The 19,040-nt window shown below is 34.5% G+C and overlaps 2 protein-coding genes across 2 annotated transcripts; both read left to right on the plus strand.

Annotated features, from left to right (window-relative positions):
- The first annotated feature begins 3,001 nt into the window (after nucleotides 1–3,001).
- Nucleotides 3,002–3,982, plus strand: LOC122103931 (olfactory receptor 14I1-like). Its single transcript, XM_042674616.1, has one exon. It carries the CDS (start codon nucleotides 3,002–3,004, stop codon nucleotides 3,980–3,982), a length of 981 nt encoding a protein of 326 aa, XP_042530550.1.
- A 6,885-nt stretch (nucleotides 3,983–10,867) lies between these two features.
- On the plus strand, nucleotides 10,868–11,791 carry LOC122103932 (olfactory receptor 14I1-like). The gene has a single exon (XM_042674617.1). The coding sequence runs from the start codon at nucleotides 10,868–10,870 to the stop codon at nucleotides 11,789–11,791; it is 924 nt and encodes a 307-aa protein (XP_042530551.1).
- The last annotated feature ends 7,249 nt before the right edge of the window (nucleotides 11,792–19,040 follow it).

The following is a 19,040-nucleotide window of genomic DNA, read 5'->3' on the forward strand; positions in this document are numbered from 1 at the left end:
ATCTTGTATAGATTTTTAGAGAATATATATTTTTTTATTTTTTTATTGTGAAAATACTGTACAGAGAGGTTACAATTACATGGGCAAGATAATGAGTACATTTCTTATCAAGCATTGTAGCCTCCTCCTTTGTTTCCCCTTCCCATCCCTTCCCATCCGCCCCCCGCCCCCGCATCCAATCCTCCCCGCTCCCCACCTCCCCGCCCCGGACCAAAGTTGTAAAGTTCATTTTCGACATAAGGACTTGTACATCTCCTTGTTAAAATGAGTCCACCTGTATCCCTATTTAGACGATTTGTTTTTCCCCTTCCACTCCACAAATTATAAAGACATCAAATACTGTGAAAGCAGGGGTTATACTGTGGGGGAGGGACATACAAAGCAACAAAGAAATAATCTTACAAATGTGTTAGAAACAATCGCATGAAAGAAAAAAAACATTTGAATATGTAAAGCTACCAGCACGACTATGTTTATTGCAGCACTATTTCCTATAGCTAAAATATGGAACCAACCCAGATGCCCCTCAGTATATGAATGGATCAAGAAAATGTGGTATATATACACAATGGAATTCTATGCCTCCATCAGAAAGAATGACGTTGCCCCATTTGTTAGGTAATGGAAAGACTTGGAAAAAATTATATTAAGTGAAGTAAGGAGGGCCCAAAGAAACATAGGTTCCATGGTTTCCCTTATTTGCAATATCTAGTATATGTCTGAGTCAAGCAGAAAAGGTCAGATAAGGTGATGTTAGGGAGAATATGTACTTTTATATGTTATATTTTAGAGAATATATATATTTTTAGAGAATGGAAGGAACATTTTTGCTAGTGATTTCATACAATTGTCAAAAGGGTTCTTTGATTTTATACTATCATTGAACAATTTATTACCTCTTAAAATTATTCAAAATTTGGAAACTGAAGCCATATTGATATGTGTGTGTCACTGAATGATTTTGTAATATTGTGTATTAGTCATGTAGAAAATACTGGCATATAGTATAAAGCAGCTCTTCTGACTATAACATATTTGATTACATAATTCCAAACTTTTGTAGATTTATAAAGATATTCATAAATTAATTGCATAATCACACATGAATTGGGAAGTTTATTGACATACTATTAAGACAAATTCCTAAATATTTCCATTATAGTGTCAAATATGTAAATTTAATTAATCTCAATGAAGTGACCAAGATTTCTCATCAATTACAAATTGGAAGAAATTTGGTCACCATGAGTGTTGAAGTCAGTAGATCTCCAGAGAATGTCAGCAGTAAGAGCTATATAAGTTCTTATTAGAAATCAACATCCAAATAAGTATTTCAGAAATCAGGTGGTCTATATGATGTTAAACAAATGATAAGTGATTAAAAAAAACTTTACTTGCTGAAGAAAGCAAGAAGATTGAGGATTTTTCAGGTTTCTTTAAATTCTGCAAAAGCAATACTCATGCTAGTGAAGTTAGACTTAGTACTCTTCAGTTCTCAGGTAATTTTATATTTGTTAACATATATTTCCCTAATAATACTAACAAATGAAATGAAGAAATAGCTGTGATACACTTCAAATTTAAACATACTACTTACTATAGCTCCAACTGATTTATATATGTTCATAGAAGAGTCATTCTCGTGTTTTTAATGAGTATTTTTAATGTCCTTAAATGTTATACAAGCCGAAGAAAGTTAACATGGCATTTCATGGAAATCAGCCTCGTAAGCAAAATTGATCTGTCAAGTAGTAAAGCAAAAGGTTAAGACTTCTAATATCTAACTGTTATGGCTCTTACTATGAACAAGTTTTGATTATAGATCTGTGCATTAAATTTATAATGTTATTTATAATGTCGATAGATATAAATATATAGCCATATCATTTAATGATAAATAGTGTTCAGAACCGTATTCATTATAGAAAAAAATAGAAATAAAAACCGATTGATTTCTTCATAATACCCCTTGTATGTACATACAAAGGCTACTCTAGTTGTATTTTGATTTGGGTTATGAAAAGGTTTTGATACTAGCAAAAATAATCAATTGCTAAATATCACTGAAAAAAGAGAGGGACAAGAATGGACTGTATTTTTCACGGGAATATACATTAGGCTATTATGATGTAGTTTAAGAAAACAAGCATCAGATGGATTAAGCATAAGGAATTTATAATTTGTTTGGATGGAGGATGGTTTCATTGTAGTATTTAAAAGAGACAGTTTTAGATACTGTACACAGATGAAAAAGTACAGCAAGGAAACTGGCTATACATTAGCAATACATAATGGAATTTTCTATACTGAAAAAATCTTTCTTATGGGTGATATTTTAAAGGGGGAAATAAAAAGTCCACAAATACGTCTTTAAGAACAATTAAATGAGAAAATTGTGTAGCCTAACATGATTGTTATGATTTCATTTAGTTTAAAATTATTATCATTTTGGAGTTCACATCCATTATGAAATTGTTTTAAAAGCACATGTTAAGCATCAAACACAGAAGGGAACACGCCAAAATCATTTTTCAATTCTGGTACTTAGGATATAAGGAACACCAGTTAAATTTTCTATTTTTGTATTTTTTATTATTAAAGATACTGTACAGAGGGGTTACAGTTACATGAGTAAGTTAACTAGTATATTTCCTATTGAGCATTATTACCTCCTCCTTTGTTTTCAAACACCAGAGGCAGAAATGGAAACTCAGAGACTGGGATAGCCATTCAAAATTGGAGGAAATGAGAAAATAGTCATATGCTGAATTTAAAAGGATATTTCATGTATTGAAAAACAAGGCAATACTTCAGCAGGTTTGGTGAGGAAAAAATATATATCCTCTGAACTTCAAGATACTTTATCAATTTACTCTATCATGAGCTCTTAATTGGAAGCCCTACAGTGATGTGAATGTCTGCATCTTATTTGTAGCTGTCATGAATTGTCTAAATTCTTCTTGTCACTTTCACACACAGAGCCTGCAACACATAGGCAGACATGGACAACCTCACCCTCTTCACAGAATTCCTCCTCATGGATGTCTGCACCTCCAGAGAACTCCAACTTTTGCAAAGTCTACTGTTCTTAGTCATTTATCTGGGAGCATTAATTGGGAATCTTATGACTATTTTTCTAATTGTGACAGACAACCACCTCCATTCTCCAATGTACTTTTTTATAAGTAATTTGTCTCTCATAGACCTCTGTAGCATCTCAGTTATTGCTCCCAAATCCATTGTGAATTCCATGACAGGCAGCATGACCATCACCCTGAGAGAATGTGCTGCTCAGATGTTTTTCTACCTACTTTTTGCCACTGCGGAGTTTGCCTTCCTTGTGGTCATGGCCTATGATCACTATGTTGCCATCTGCCGCCCTCTGCACTACGGACTCATTGTCACCCCGAGGATGTGTGCCCAGGCAGCAGGTGGCTCCTGGGCCTCTGGTCTGGTCTGTTCTGCTGTCCACACCTGTGCCATGTTCAGTCTTCCTTTCACGAAGACTAATGTGATCCAACAATTTTTCTGTGAAATACCTCAAATTTTGAGAATATCATCTTCAGAGGTTCAGTTTTCTGAATTTGTAATCATTGCTGTTAGTTTGTGCCTTGTCTTAGGATGTTTTCTCATTATGATTATATCATATGTTAATATATTTACATCTGTGTTGAAGATGCATTCAGTGGAAGCTCGGAACAAAGCCCTATCCACATGCTCCCCACAGCTGTTCATCCTCCTTTTGTTTATAATTTCTGGCTCTGTAGCTGTCTTAGGTCCTATTGAGGAGAAAGCATCCCTTAAAAATCTTCTAACATCCATGTTCTATACCATGGTGCCCCCTTTCATGAACCCCATCATTTACAGTCTCCGGAACAGGGAGATTAACTCTGCTCTAGACAAAATGCTCACTAGATCATCTCAGTTCCTAATCAAGGATTTTTTGTCACTAAAAAGTGCTTCACAGGACTTGGGGATGTAACCTAGTGGCAGAGTGCTTGCCTAGAATGCATGAAGCCCTGGATTGGATTCCTCAGTACCACATACACACAAAAAGCTGGAAGTTGCACTGTGGCTCAAGTGCTAGCCTTAAGCAAAAAGAAGCTCAGTGACAGTGCCCAGGCCCTGAATTCAAGCCTCAGGACCAAAAAACAACAACAACAACAATAACAAAAGCTTCACAATTCTATTTGGAAGAAGCCTTCCTTATATTTGAGATATATGTGTGTATGCATATATATGCAAATATATAGTTAAATTCGAATTTATCCTTGTTAGTTCCTTATTTTAATTGCATATCTTGCTGCCTACACTTACAATAGTAAACTATAAATGTTTCTCCCTTTTTTCTTACTAAGCTATGTAATTACTACAGATTCCTTTGCCATGAAAGGACTGAACAAATTTTCCTATACATTTCCAAACTTTGAAATTGATTTGTTAAAATTTCAGTAAGTGTCAATATGCTAAATAAACCTATCCCTTACCTGAAAAAAAAATTCAATAAGATACAAGGAGAGGCCACACATCATTTTTCCTACCTTCCCAGATACATATTCTTTTAGGACAATTTTCTTGCCTTGGATATTTCTACCCCAGATGAATCTGAGTGGTTGTCTTAAAATCTCTAATGTCTATATTATTTTTTCATTCATTCCTTTTGGCTCAAAATATTTCATTTGATTGCCCTTTAGTCAACAGATTTCCAACTCTTAGATTCATTTACTTGGTCCTAATTGTTGTTCTCTATGCTTCAAAATAATCTTTAAATTGGTCATAATAGCTTTCAGTATGAAGATCCTTCACTCTCTGTGTCAAATTTTCATCTTTAATAGTATCTATGCTAGAATTGTTTTTAAGATAGTTGTGTTTAGCAAAAAACCATTTACTAATATTTGCCTATGTCCTGAAATTGTGTAATATTTATCACTTCCTACCATTTTTCGTCAGATTTGAGGATTTTTTATATGTAACATCATATCATCAGCAAACAATTTCATTTCTCTCCTAATGATTGTTAATTATTCACTTACTTATTTATGCACCTAACTCAGTCTTGCCTCAGTTACTATGAAGCCAACAGTGGACCATCAAACTGGACATTCTTCCTCAGCCTCTTGAGTGCTGAGATTACAGGTGTGAACCTTTGTACTAGGCCTCACTTCTTTTTCTTGTTTGGATGGTTTCTGATATTGTTTTCTTTAAGTGACCTTGTGTAATTTCAGTCCTATGTTAAACAGGAGGAGATAGTGATATATCCTTGTTCATTTCTAGGTCTTTGAGGAAATGCTTTTATATTTTGAGTACTGGGTATGATTGCAGTGGGGGTCTTCTCATACATGGAGTTTATTTAGTTGACTTTGATCTTTCATGTGTGTGTGTGTGTGTGTGTATTGGGACTTGACTTTAGGGCCTCAGTTCTGTCCCTTAGCTTTGTTCCTCAAGGTTGGCATTATACTACTTGAGCCACAGTTCCACTTGTAGCTTTCCAGTGTTTGTTTAACTGTATGTAAGAGTCTCATGAACTTTCCTGCTTTAGAATTGCAACCCTTATATATCAGATTCCTGAATAGCTAAGATTACAAGTGTAAGTCACTGTGCCTAGCTTTCTTCTTTAAAAATATTCTGTGATATATATATATATATATAGATATAGATATATGATGCAATTCTATGCTTCCTTCAGAAAGAATAACACTGTCCCATTTGTAAGGAAATGGAAAAATTTGGGGAAAAATCATATAAAGTGAAGTAAGCCAGACCTAAAGAAACACAGGTCCCATGGTTTCCATTAATTGCAATAATTAATCTATGTCTAGGATAATCTTAGCAGATGAGCAGAATCGCTCAATAGCTATGTACATAGGACATATAAGATGACACTAAGCAAAATAAACTCCAAGACATGGACACAAGAGGTTTTTCTTTGTTGTTGTTGCTGTTTTTGAATGTCATGTGTGATTATGTTGATTCTTTTTTATGTTCTTTCCCCTATGGTACATCCCCTGTTGTTGCTGTATTTGATTCTGATACCCTGGTTTTATAACATGTTTATTTGAATTGGGGAAGGGAAGGAAAACAACAGAATGATGAGACAAAGGACAAGGGGGGGAACCAACACAACAGCGATATACACAAGACAATATGTTGGAAATGATCTGTAAAATTTGGAAGTGGGGTCAGGACGAGGGACAGTAGGAGAATAATGCGGGAGAGGGTAACAAATTTGACATCACCTTGTAACCCCTCCGTACATCACCTTGATAATAAAAAAAACATTGAAACTTTACAAAAAGAAAACTAAAGTAAAATATCACCAAAAGAAGAAAAGAAAAATATTCTTATTTGGTTTTATATCAAAGTATACTGTATTTATAAAATGCATTTGGAACTATGCCTTATAATAAAATATTCTAAATTAGTTTCAGAGTTCTTGGTGGTAATTTTTCTTTAAATGTTTAATAGAATCTTTATAGTTCCTATACTGTGTAATTGACCTGAGAAGAGTTCACCCATCTGAGGAAATAAACATCAGGAGAAAAGAGAGAAGGGGAAAGAAAGAAAGAGAGGGAGGGAGGGAGGGAGGGAGGGAGGGAGGGAGGAGAGCAAGAAGGAGGGAGGAAAGAAAGAATACCAAAACAAAGAAAGAAAAAAGACAGAAAGAAGAATGAAAGAAAGAAGAAAGGAAGCAACAAGAAAGAAAAAAGAAAGAGGAAAGAAAAAAGAAAGGAGGAAAAAAGGAAAGAAAATGAAAGGAAAGAAAGAAAAAAGATGGAAAGGAAGAAAAAGAAAAGAAGAGAAGAGAGAAACAGAAAGGGGGGAGACCTTCATTCTTGGAACAAAATGTGGGCTAAAGTAACTCCTTTGACTACAGAAGTTTGTGAAAGAAAGAAAGAAAGGAAAAAGAAAGAAAAAAGAAAGAAAGAAAAGAAAAGAAAGAAAGAAAGAAAGAAAGAAAGAAAGAAAGAAAGGAAGGAAGGAAGGAAGGAAGGAAGGAAGGAAGGAAGGAAGGAAGGAAGGAAGGAAGGAAGGAAGGAAGGAAGGGAGGGAGAGAGAGAGAGAGAGAGAAAGAAAGAAAGGAGAAAAAAAGGTTAATTTAAGGAAGGCCATCTAGTTGAAAGGAATACCTAAAACATTTATACCACAATGACCCAATTTTAGTATACTGACTAAATTTATATATTTTATACATGAATGAAAGCAATGAGATGAATGAAAACAAAACAATATGAGTTAATGTCAATAAGTAAAGCAAAACATACCATTCCTGTGCTTAAATAGAGCCTAAGCTATATATTCCTGTTAGAAAGCTGAACTTTGAATAACTAAGTTTCTATCAGAACTGAATAGACCACAATGAGAATACTTTGAGTGTTGATAATTTTATCTTCAAATCGATGTTCTTTTTCTTTCCTTCTTGTGTATGTACACATGTGCTGGTGCCTGGGCTTGAACTCAGGACCTGTGCTCTTGCTCTACTATGTCACTTAAGATAAACACATGTATACCTGTAACTGTAGAGCTCCATCAGCTAAAAATCCAGCCACAAACTGCTTCTGTGGGAAAACACTCTCGGGAGCTTAAGTGGAATTCTGCATTCCCTTGGTTTCAAGTTCATATCCACATTTAGAATCTGGTCTCCAATTGCTTCCCTCCTGGGGAATCTAGGTCTTAAAAAAGGAAATGTAGAAGAAGATACATGATCTTTCACTTCAATTTTACACCTCACTGGCTTTCTTCACCACTATTGTCGATTCCTAAATCTTCTCTGAGGTCCTTAGCATCTCTTTGGAGAGTAAGTCCAAACTGCCTCCACATATAGCCCCCACCCACTTGTTGTATGTGCCTTCATTTCAATAGCTTTTGCAGCCTATACCTAAAGACATACTCTGTTTTTCAGACAATTCTGGATCACTTTCTGTCTGGGTTTTCCAATACTTGTCTGTCTCAAGCTGTGAACCCCATAATATACAGCTTGAGAAGGATAAGAAAACGCCTCTGAGAATATTTTTAAAAAATTTTATAAAGTAAGGGGTAGGGAATGTAGCTTAATGGTAGAGTGCTTGCATGAAGCCCTGGGTTTAAGTCCTTGGTGCCACATAAACAAAAGATAAATGCAATTAATAAAAGGAAAAAATTCATTAAAAAGACATTTATAAAGTGTTTCAAAAATATTGTATGTTCTTCACATTTATAAGATTATTTCTTTGTTGCTTTGTATGTCCCTCCCCCACAGTGTAAACCCCGCTTTCACTATATTTGATGTCAGTATAACATGTGGAGGAGACGGGGACAAACAAGTTGTTTAAGGATTCAGGTGGACCTGTTGCAACAATGAGAAGTACAAAATGTCATGTCAAAACCAGCTTTACAATATCGGTGGGGGGGGGGGGAGGAGAGGGGGTATGATTGATTGGGGGAGAGGGGGGAGGCTGGGAAGGGAGGTGAAGGGTAAACAAAGGAGGAGACTGCAATGCTTGGTAAGAAATGTATGCATTATCCTGCCCATGTAATTGTAACCCCTCTGTACAGTATGTTCTCAAATAAAATAAAATTAAATTAAAAAAAAAATTAAAAAAAATATTGTATGTTCTTAAATTCTAAAGCACCCACCTTATACATGGAAACCTTTCTGAAATTGAGAAATACCTTAGAATTGCTAGAGTCCTCAAATTACTATATGTCTGTTGATAGAAGCAGAATGAATAATAATTATCATGTTCAGAGAGTGAATTTGGGACATTGTTGGAGCCGATATGATTTTCGGACTCAAGAGGAGACTAATAAGGATGATTTCGGGCTATTTTTACCTCACTAAGAGAAGATTGTCTAAAGAAAATCTGTGACTTCAGTGTGGAGACAATGGCATTGAAGTTCTTTTTTAATTATTTAAGTGAAGGCTGCACCATTTTATTGGAGATCATTTTGTGAAGTATTCTCATAAAACCACAGATTGCCACAAAGTGGTTTAGAATCAAACAAATTTAGAAGTCTTTGGGAAAAACTCAACTAATGCATTTCCATATTATTCTGTTTCAAGTTTTGCATGTGATGAAATATTCTTTTTTATTTAAGCTTAAAATAGACTTTGACCTGAGTACGGTGCAAATTCTCCCAAATATTTAAAGGAAAAAAGGAAAGTTAATGGTATATTAGAAATTATCCCTGTCATACGAGGAAGTCTCAAAACTGGTGCCAGGCACCAGTGGCTCATACCTGTAATTCTAGCTACTCAGGCAACTGAGATCTGACTATCTTGGTTCAAAGACAACTTGGGCAGGAAAGTCTGTGAGACTTTTGTCTCCAATTAACCAGAAAAAGTCTGGACTTTTTCCATACACTTTATGGACACAAGAGGATTTTATTTTGTTGCTGTTATTTTAATATACTATGTGATTTTTTTGTTTCTTTCGTATGTTCTTCCCCAATGGTATAACCCTTGTTGTCACTGTATTTGGGTCTGGTGCCCTGAATCTTGTATATATACCTTCTTTCTAATTTGGGGAGGGGAAGGGAAATAACAAAATGCTGAAACAAGGATACAGGTTGACCCATTGTAACAATGAGACATACAAGACACTATGTTGAAAACGAACTTTACAACTTGGGGAGAGGGGAGGGGGGAGTGAGGAATTGGAGAGGTGGGAAGGGGAGGGTAGTAGGGGAAAAACAAAGGAGGGGTAACAATGCTTGATAGGAAATGTACTCATTACCTTACTCATGTAACTGTAACCCCTCTGGACAGTATCTTTATAATAAAAACATATTTTAAAAAATCTGGAAGTAGGTTTTTGTTCAGTGGTAAAGCACTAGCCTTGAGCACAAAAGCTCAGGGACAGTGCCCATGCTTTGAGTTCATGCCCCAGGACCAGCACAAAGGGGAAAAAAAAGAAATCCACTAGTATTATATATCACATTAACAATATTTCTTTCATTTTTTCAGTTTTTAGTTTTTGATGGTTCTGTCTTCTTTAAGTTATACATGTGGTATTCAAATGTACATATATGATATTCAAATGAACATCTTCAGTGTTGGGGGAGGGGACAGAACTCAAAGGTAAAGGGTAAAATGTACAGCAGTGAAGCTCACTGTAGATCACTTCTATAATAACAATAGAATAATAATAATAACTATCATCAATGTAATTAGTCTCAGTGGGTTGGTCAAAAGAAGTCTGTGGAGACAAGTCATGGAAGGACTCTCAGATCTTCAGAAGACCTTGATGACCAAATCCCATAAGGTTTTTTAGAGATCCAGGGACAATAATGCCCTCAAAAAGAAATCACAAAGCAAAGAGTGAAGACCAAATCATACTTCCTTATTCAGTGAATAAAAATAGTGCTCTGCAAAAGGCCTCTCTGTGTCATGTTATGTGAAGAGAATTAAACGTAGATTTATTGCTCCCGTAGTGCTATACCTTTGTGGAAGATCCTGATATACAGAGCAGTATTAGATCTCCACCTTCAGGTATGTCTGGTTTTGATCCTGTGCATTCCTTTGTGAAAATTATTTGTAATTTCTCATTGGAAAATGCTCGAAATTTTCCAAGGCATACCGATGACATTCATTGTCATTAGCATTTTCATGTTTCCCTATCTCATGATTCTTTTTTCTATAATTTTTTGCAGTCCTGAGAACTTGCACACACTGAGCTAGCCCACTAAGCCTACCATTCAGCCACACATGCTACCACTTGATTCTTCACAAGAATATTACATTCAATTACAGTTGTATATGGGGTCTACCCATCTTTACTCAACAAACGGACTTGAGTCTAGTTTTTATTTCAATATAGGGTAGTACTGCTTTCACTCTGTTTTGTTTTCAGTGTCATCGTGATCCATGGACCACAGCATACTAGCAGACATGGACAATATCACGATCATCACAGAATTTCTCCTCATGGATATCACAAGCTCCCGAGATCTTCACATCTTGCAAGGTTTGCTATTCTTAATGATTTATGTGGGAGCCCTAGCTGGGAATCTTCTGACCATTGTCATCATTGTGCTGGACCCACGACTTCACTTTCCAATGTTTTTCTTCATAGGCAATTTATCCTTGATAGATTTTGGTTATATTTCTGTTACCGTTCCCAATTCAGTCATCAATTCTCTGACAGGAAAGAAATGGATTTCTCTCCCAGCATGTGCCACACAAACTTTCCTATTCATCTTCTTTGGATCCACAGAGTTGTTTTTCCTAGTGGTCATGTCCTATGACCGCTATGTGGCCATTTGCCACCCTTTGCACTACGGGCTCACCATGACCTCTCGTCGGTGCATGCAGGCAGCAGGTGGCTCATGGGCCAGTGGCCTACTCTATTCTGCTCTCCACACAGGCACCATATTCAGACTTCCTTTCACCAAGTCCAATGTGATCCACCAATATTTCTGTGATGTACCTCAAGTCATGAGCATCTCCTCCCAGGCTGTGCAGTTTTCTGAGTTTGTAGCCCTAGGTGTGAGTGCTTGCATTGTTTTATTCTTTACTATCATTTTAGTCATGTCATATGTAAATATCTTTTCAACGGTGCTCCAGATGTGTTCATCAGAAGCCCGAAACAAAGCCCTGTCAACCTGCTCACCCCAGATAGCTACTTTTATTCTATTTGTGATTTCTTCACTGTTTGCTTGTTTGAGCCCTGTCTCTCATACATCCACCATTCAGTCCCTTCTCACAGCCATGTTTTACACTATGGTACCCCCTTTCATTAACCCCATCATCTTTAGTCTGAGAAACAGAGAGATTAAAAGTGCTGTGGGAAGAATGTTTAATAGATCTTTCTAAATAGGGAGAACTTTTGCTATTTGATTCCAAGTTAGTACATCAGGAATCAATGTAGAAAGAACAATTTTACATTGAATTACTACAAAATGAGAGAGAGTCATTTGGTCACTTTGACAGATAAAACAGAAAATAAATAAATTAGTCATAGTTAATCATGTAAACAGAATCTAGTTTGAATAAATGAGTTTTATGTCTTCTACCCACCTTTTTAGGATCATATGTTTTAATTAAGAAAAGGTCTTGAAAGATAAATATTTGTTCCCCATGTACACTAACTAGATATATACACAGGATGAAAGTTCAATTGTATCTAACTTTAAAGATATGCACTAACTTCTTTCTTTTTTTTACATTGTAGTCTAAATTTATCCTCATATATATTTATACAACTTTTTGCAGTAACTTCTTTTTAAAACATAATTAAAGTATTGTTCTTTAGTGCTTATATTTGGATTAAACAGTAATTTATGTGTGTATATGTTACACATATTATCATATGTATGACCTTTTATTTATTATTTCTACACATTATTTCAATGATATACAAAATGCAGTTATATTAGATAATCACAGGGAAACACTGCTATGAACAAATTCATTCTTATCCATCCCAGGCATAAAATAAACTCTATTACAGAAGTGCGCTCTAGCCAAAGTGATTAGCTCAAAGAAAGCAGAGAACTGATGTATACACATGTACACAGATATCTGTCCTATGATCATTTTAAAAACTAATATAAATAATACATAACACCTAAAAGAAACAGATATGGAGCTGTAACACTTTTAAGATGAGCATAAATCATGCAGATAGACTCTGAATAATCATAATGAAATCAAGGTGGTGGAATTCAGCTACTGAAGTCCCTATACTGGAATATGGAGAGGAGGATATGACAGGGGAGATAAAAGGCATCCTAAAGTCAGGATGGTGGAATCTAATAATAAAGGCAGGTAGGGAAAGAATCAGATTTGATTAGACACAGTATGAGTCCTACCAGAAAGAAAAAAGAAATTTTACTCACCTGACTCTCAGAACCCAATATGCAATTATAGTTTGAATAATGCTGACTTGATACACATTTGCAGATCTACATTTCAATAAAGGAATTTATACTCATAAAAGATTTTTCAACTTCATTATGTCTACAGATTATACATAATAAATTCAATCTTCTGCGTACATATTCATTGGTTCCTGTAGTCATTAAACACTAATAACTATGACAGTCAAGATTTGGGACCATGGACAAAATTCACAAGCACTCTACATCAAATATAATTGTTACATAAAGCTCAATCCATATGGAATATAGCTATGTGCATACATAGATTTATGTTATTGATTCCTTCTAATAAATATTACCATAACTGAAAGCTAATGTGTTTTATTTCTTTTGTCTAACTCAAACAGAACACTGAAAGTCTCTTAAAAGTGAATATTGTCATTTCTTTTAACCATTTCATTTTATCTACATACTACATTTCATTTATTTATTCTCTAAGTCATGGATAACCTTATCCTTCCAAACCTTCCAAATCACAGTTTATTAAAATGTTTTATTGGGCTGGGATGTAGCTCAGTGGCAAAGCGCTTGCCTAGCAAGTGCAACGTCCTGGGTTCGATCCCCAGTACCAAAAAAGACAGGACAAAAAAATAAAATGTTTTATTGTTATTGTAAAGATGATATACAGAGAGGTTACCGTTATAAAAGTCAGGTAATGAGTATATTTCTTTTGGAACAGTATCGCCTGTTCTCATGTTGCCTCCCAGTTTTTCACTACTGAACGCCCCCCCAAACAAGTTCTAAAGGTCATTTTCAACATATTATCTAGTGCGCATTACTGATGCCTTTGCTTGCTTTGTGTCCCACCACTTCTATGCTCTCCACACCTTCCCCCAGCAGCTAAACTTACATATGAGACAAAAGGTGTAGAAATAAAAAACAGTGATGAAGGAAGGGGGGAAAGCAAAACAATGAAAAGGCTCTAGTTTCCATTTCTTGGAGATCTTGGGGAAAAATACTTATATTAAGCAAAGTAAGCCAGACCTGCAGAAAGCATAGTTGCATGGTTTCCCTCATTTGCTGTAACTAGAATGTGACTATAAGTCTATAAGTAAACACACTAATGGTAAAAGACAAAACATATACTTGGACATGTCAAATTATTCAGAACATTATACATTCACACTGTGAGACCAAGGAGGATATTCTTAGAAGAAGATCACCAAGGCTCAATAGTTAGGTGCACATAATCAGATAAAATGATATTTGCCCAAAGAAACATAGGTCCCGTGGTTTCCCTTATTTGCAAAGAGAGACTTTTAAAGTAAATTTTAGGGAGTATATTTGAGGAATGCTATTAGGTTATAGATGGGCAATAAAATGGCTAAGAGTGAAACCAATTAAAATATATCATCAAATTTACTTAATGAAAAATTTTATTAAATCAGCATTATATAAGTAGATACACATGTATTACACACATACAAATACAGCAGTTATATGTAAAAATATTATCTTTAAAAATAACTTCAGTTATTTATACTCTCACAATGAGCAACATGGAACTTACACCCGATCTTTGCCATAGCTTAGGCAGCCCCAGCTTTCCAATTCTTGGCATCTTATGTCCATTAAATTGTATCTTATTATATGTAACCTGCATTTGTCGGTTACTACTAAATTGAGTTTCTTATAATTGACAAATGTGAGAATTTTCTCATTGATATTAAAAAATATTCTGTTCCAATCTGATGTTTCTGATTGTATTTATTCTTTGTAAGTTTGGAACTAGAAAAACGATCTCCTGTTTTTCTACTTATATTTTCCATTTGCCTATTGTCCTTTGTTGAAGAGAGAAATTTTAATTCAATGCAGGAAATTCTTTGAACTACATGTTCTATATTTTTATCTGGTTTTTGACATTTATGCTAACCCAAGATAAAGTTCTTTTCTACTCTTTATGTGCTTTCATCTTTAAATATTAACTTTGTATCTGCCTCCAATCAAATCATTATCAAAAAAGATGAGTCTATCAAACACCTATCAAACAATCTGTTTTTCTTTTGCTTGGAAAAAATCCTTTGGTCAACTTACATATACTTATATATACACATTTATATTTATTAATACCCATACTAAAAGGTGCAAAGAATTATATCTTTTTGACAAATGTCTAGTCTATTCTGTCAAAATATTTCTATGATACATGCTATTATAAATTATTTCTTTATAATATATTGCAATTAATCAATTAATTATATTATTGTATAATAGATGCATATTAAACTAGAATATAATTCATATGTAATTATAATTATATCAATATGCAATAGTATATGTTATATAATTAATTATGTTAACATATAATTATACATATGTTTTATGAATATACTTGTATCAGTGTATTAATATATTAATGTAATTATGTTGATATAATTATGACATCTCTATATTACCATATGAATGCTTCATATATTAATATATAATTGTGTTGATTAATAATTAACATATTATATATATATATATATATTTGTTGGTGGTAGTGATGGTCATGGGACTTGAATTCAGGGCCTGAGCAATGTCCCTGAGCCCCTCTGTGCTCAAGGCTAACATTCTACCACTTGAGCCACAGCTCCACTGTTTTGAGTGGTAAATTGGAGATAAGTATCTCACAGGGACTTTTTGAACCATGATCCTCAAATCTCAGCCTTCTGAGTAGCTAGGATTACAGGCATGACCTCTGGGACCTACCTAATATATATATTATACAACATGTAATATATAATATATAATTTTATAATTAATTATGTGTATTGGTATATAATTAGTAACATATCTTAATTAATTATATATTCATGTGTGTGTAATTATTATATAATATTTATAGTATATGTACAATTATAATATGCTATATAATATCTATTAATATAAACATGCAATATATAGCATATATTGTATAAATTATATGAATTATTTACATATAAACACATGTAAATTTATTAATACCCGCACTAAAAGATGCAAATAGTGATGTGTTTGGATACCATGTCTGTTCTCATCATCTGCCTTTTTTTACATCATATTTCTCTATATCTATTTAGTTGAAAGAGCTCCTTAAATATTTTGATTACCACACAGTTTTTGAATATTTTCTAAATATGTTCTCCGTTCTGTTACTTGTCTTTTAACATCATTCATAATTTCCCTTTATGCAAAGGAAGTTTTTAATCTAATGTAATATCATTTGTGAATTTTTGCTTATGTTGCCCATGCTTTCCGTTTGTTCAAGAAGTTTAAGGTTTCAAATCCATGTTTTGACTGATTATCTGTATAATACATTATAACCAATTTAGTATTTTGCACATGCATATCGCATCAAGGTGGATCAATATTTAAAACTTTTTTATAATTTCCATAAATTTCAACTATAATTTAAAAAGTAAAACAAATTTGAACTTTAGATGGTTCTTTCCCCATATTGTGGGCTTGACATTCTTCAATAAATCACTTGACCAAATGCAGGAGGATATTTATCTGGGTTCTTTATTGCATTCTTGTCCTATGTTCCCATATTTGTGCTAGTACCACATGACTTTGGTTATTATACCTTTGAACTATTTGAGAATCCAGTTATATAGAATCTCCTCTTCTTTTTAGAAATGTTTTATTTAAAACATTAGGTTGCTAAATTGAGATCTTTGTTCTTTTTTATAAGCATTTACAACTATGACTTTCCCTCTTAATCCTACTTTATTTGAAAACCATTGCTTTAGATTTATTTCATTTACTTTCTAATTCACCTCAACATTTTGCCATGTCCCTTATGATTTCCTCTTTGATTCATTTTTAAATGCTATTAAATTTTTATATATTGGCAGAATTTCCAGTATTTCTAGTTTCATTCTATTATTATTGAAGGGATATTTTTTTTTTGGTCATGGGGCTTGAACTTTGGGCCTGGACACTGTTCCTGAGCTCTTGAGCTCAAGGCAAGCACTCTACCACTCGAGACACAGCACCATTTCCAGTTTTCTGGTGGTTTATTAGAGATAAGAGTCTCCTGGACTTTCCTGACCAAGCTGGCTTGATCCTCAGATCTCAGCCTCCTAAGCAGCTAGGATTACAGGTGTGAGTCCCCGGCACCCAGCCGAAAGGATGCTTTTTATTGTTTGAATTCTTTTTACTTTATTAAGACTTTTGTGGCCTAATGTTGTTCATCACAGAAAATGTTCCATTTGTAATTGAGACTATAATGTGTATTGTGCTTTTCTGAAAAATAAATGTATTCCTGACATGTCTGTTAAATTCAATTTTTCTGAAAAATTTTGTTATTTTTAAGATAGGTCAGATCCTTTTTGCCCATTCCTTTGAGGTGTAATTGAATAGCAAAATATGCACATGTACAACTTGATGTATTTTCATGTGTGTAACATGTGTCTTATCAAAAGCAGGCAAAAGTAAATCTCATTGTGTATATATACCACATTTTCTTAATCCATTCATTTACTGAGGGGCATCTGGGTTGGTTCCATATCTTAGCTATGGTAAATAATGCTGCAATAAACATAGTCACTGGTATGCCTCCATCAGAAAGAATGACATTGCCCCATTTGTTAGGAAATGGAAAGACTTGGAAAAAATTAAGTGAAGTAAGCCAGTCCCAAAGAAACATAAGTCCCATGGTTTCTCTTTTTTTTGGGGGGGAGGGGTCCAGTCATGGGGCCTGAACTCTGGGCCTGGGCGCTGTCCCTCAGCTCTTTTAGCTCAAGGCTAGTGCTCTACCACTTGAGCCACAGCGCCACTTCCGGCTTTTTCTTTTTGCTTATGTGGTGCTGGGGAACCGAACCCAGGGCCTCATGCATGCAAGGCGAGCGCTCTACCACTGAGCCACCTTCCCAGCCCCTGGTTTCTCTTATTTGCAATAACTAGTATATGTCTGAGTCAAGCAGAAAAGGTCAGATAAGTTGATGTTAGGGAAATGAACCCTAAGATATGTATTTAAATGTTTTTTTTTCTTTCATGCGATTATTTCTAACATATTTATAATTTCTTTGCTGCTTTGTATGTCCCTCCCCCACGGTATAACCCCTGTTTTCACTATATTTGATGTTGGTATAATTTGTGGAGGGGAAGGGAAAAAACAAATCGTTTAAATAGGGATACAGGTGGACCCATTGCAACAATGAGATGTACAAGTCGTTATGTCAAAAAAGGAACTTTACAACTATGATGGGGGGGAGGAGAGAGGATTTAGTGAGGGGGTGGAGGAGGATGCGAAGGGGAAACAAAGGAGGAGGCTACAATGCGTGATAAGAAATATACTCACGGATGTCAAGGGTAAACAAAGGAGGAGGCTGCAATGCTTGATAAGAAATGTACTCATTATCTTGCCCATGTAATTGTAACCCCTCTGTACAGTATGTTCACAAAAAATTAAAATTAAAATTAAAAAAAAAGAAATGTACTCACTATCTTGCCCATGTAATTGTAACCTCTCTATACAGTATTTTCACAACAAAAAAAATTTTTAAAAAGTAACTCTCATTTCTACAGCTTCAAAATCTTGAACATTGTAATATGTGTAAATTTTATTTTGCAAATGTGAAAAAATTAAATACATGCTTTACTTAATGTATGCATAGTAACAAATCTATATCTACCTAAACAATGGTAATATTTGTTTGACCTCTTTAAAATATCCTAATTCTGTCAGGCTCTTTAAAATATTCCAATTCTGTCATTTTCATGTCTATATACTAGGAAGCTTTCCTACATTTTCATCCCAGCAACTTGGTTTATGCAGGAGTACATTTAATGTTCAGTGAATATCCAAAACACAAGTGTATGTTGGCTGTGGACACTAATTATGTCTTTTAAGTAATGAAAGTTTTCATTCTCAAGTTATGAGTGTGTCTACATATTTCCCCAGGAACCAGCCATCAAGAAATCTTGGCCTTTCTAAAGTAGGACATAAAAAGAGTGCCTTTCCTCTGTCTGTACAGAGATACTGAGATGATAGACAAATTGCTCTTCTTTGCCTGTCAGATTTACAAGGAAAATCCAAATAGACTAGATAGTATGGCTCCACACTTTATCTTTGTCCAAGACAAACTAGTTATGGAACAGAAGTGATGAAAATGCCTAACTGGTGAAAGAAACTCCACAATAGATGACAATTTATAGTTTATTGCAATGTTACATGGGAGGTACACTATAGTGGTCTCTTCATTGAAAGAGCAATT

Source organism: Dipodomys spectabilis, unplaced genomic scaffold (assembly GCF_019054845.1).
Source record: "Dipodomys spectabilis isolate Male_0828 unplaced genomic scaffold, ASM1905484v1 ptg000019l, whole genome shotgun sequence".
NCBI classification, from domain to species: Eukaryota; Metazoa; Chordata; class Mammalia; order Rodentia; family Heteromyidae; genus Dipodomys; species Dipodomys spectabilis.

What these genes read in the sequence shown, in the direction of transcription:
- LOC122103931 (XM_042674616.1), top strand. Translation starts at nt 3,002, where the DNA reads ATGGACAACCTCACCCTCTTCACAGAATTCCTCCTCATGGATGTCTGC.
- LOC122103932 (XM_042674617.1), top strand. Translation starts at nt 10,868, where the DNA reads ATGGACAATATCACGATCATCACAGAATTTCTCCTCATGGATATCACA.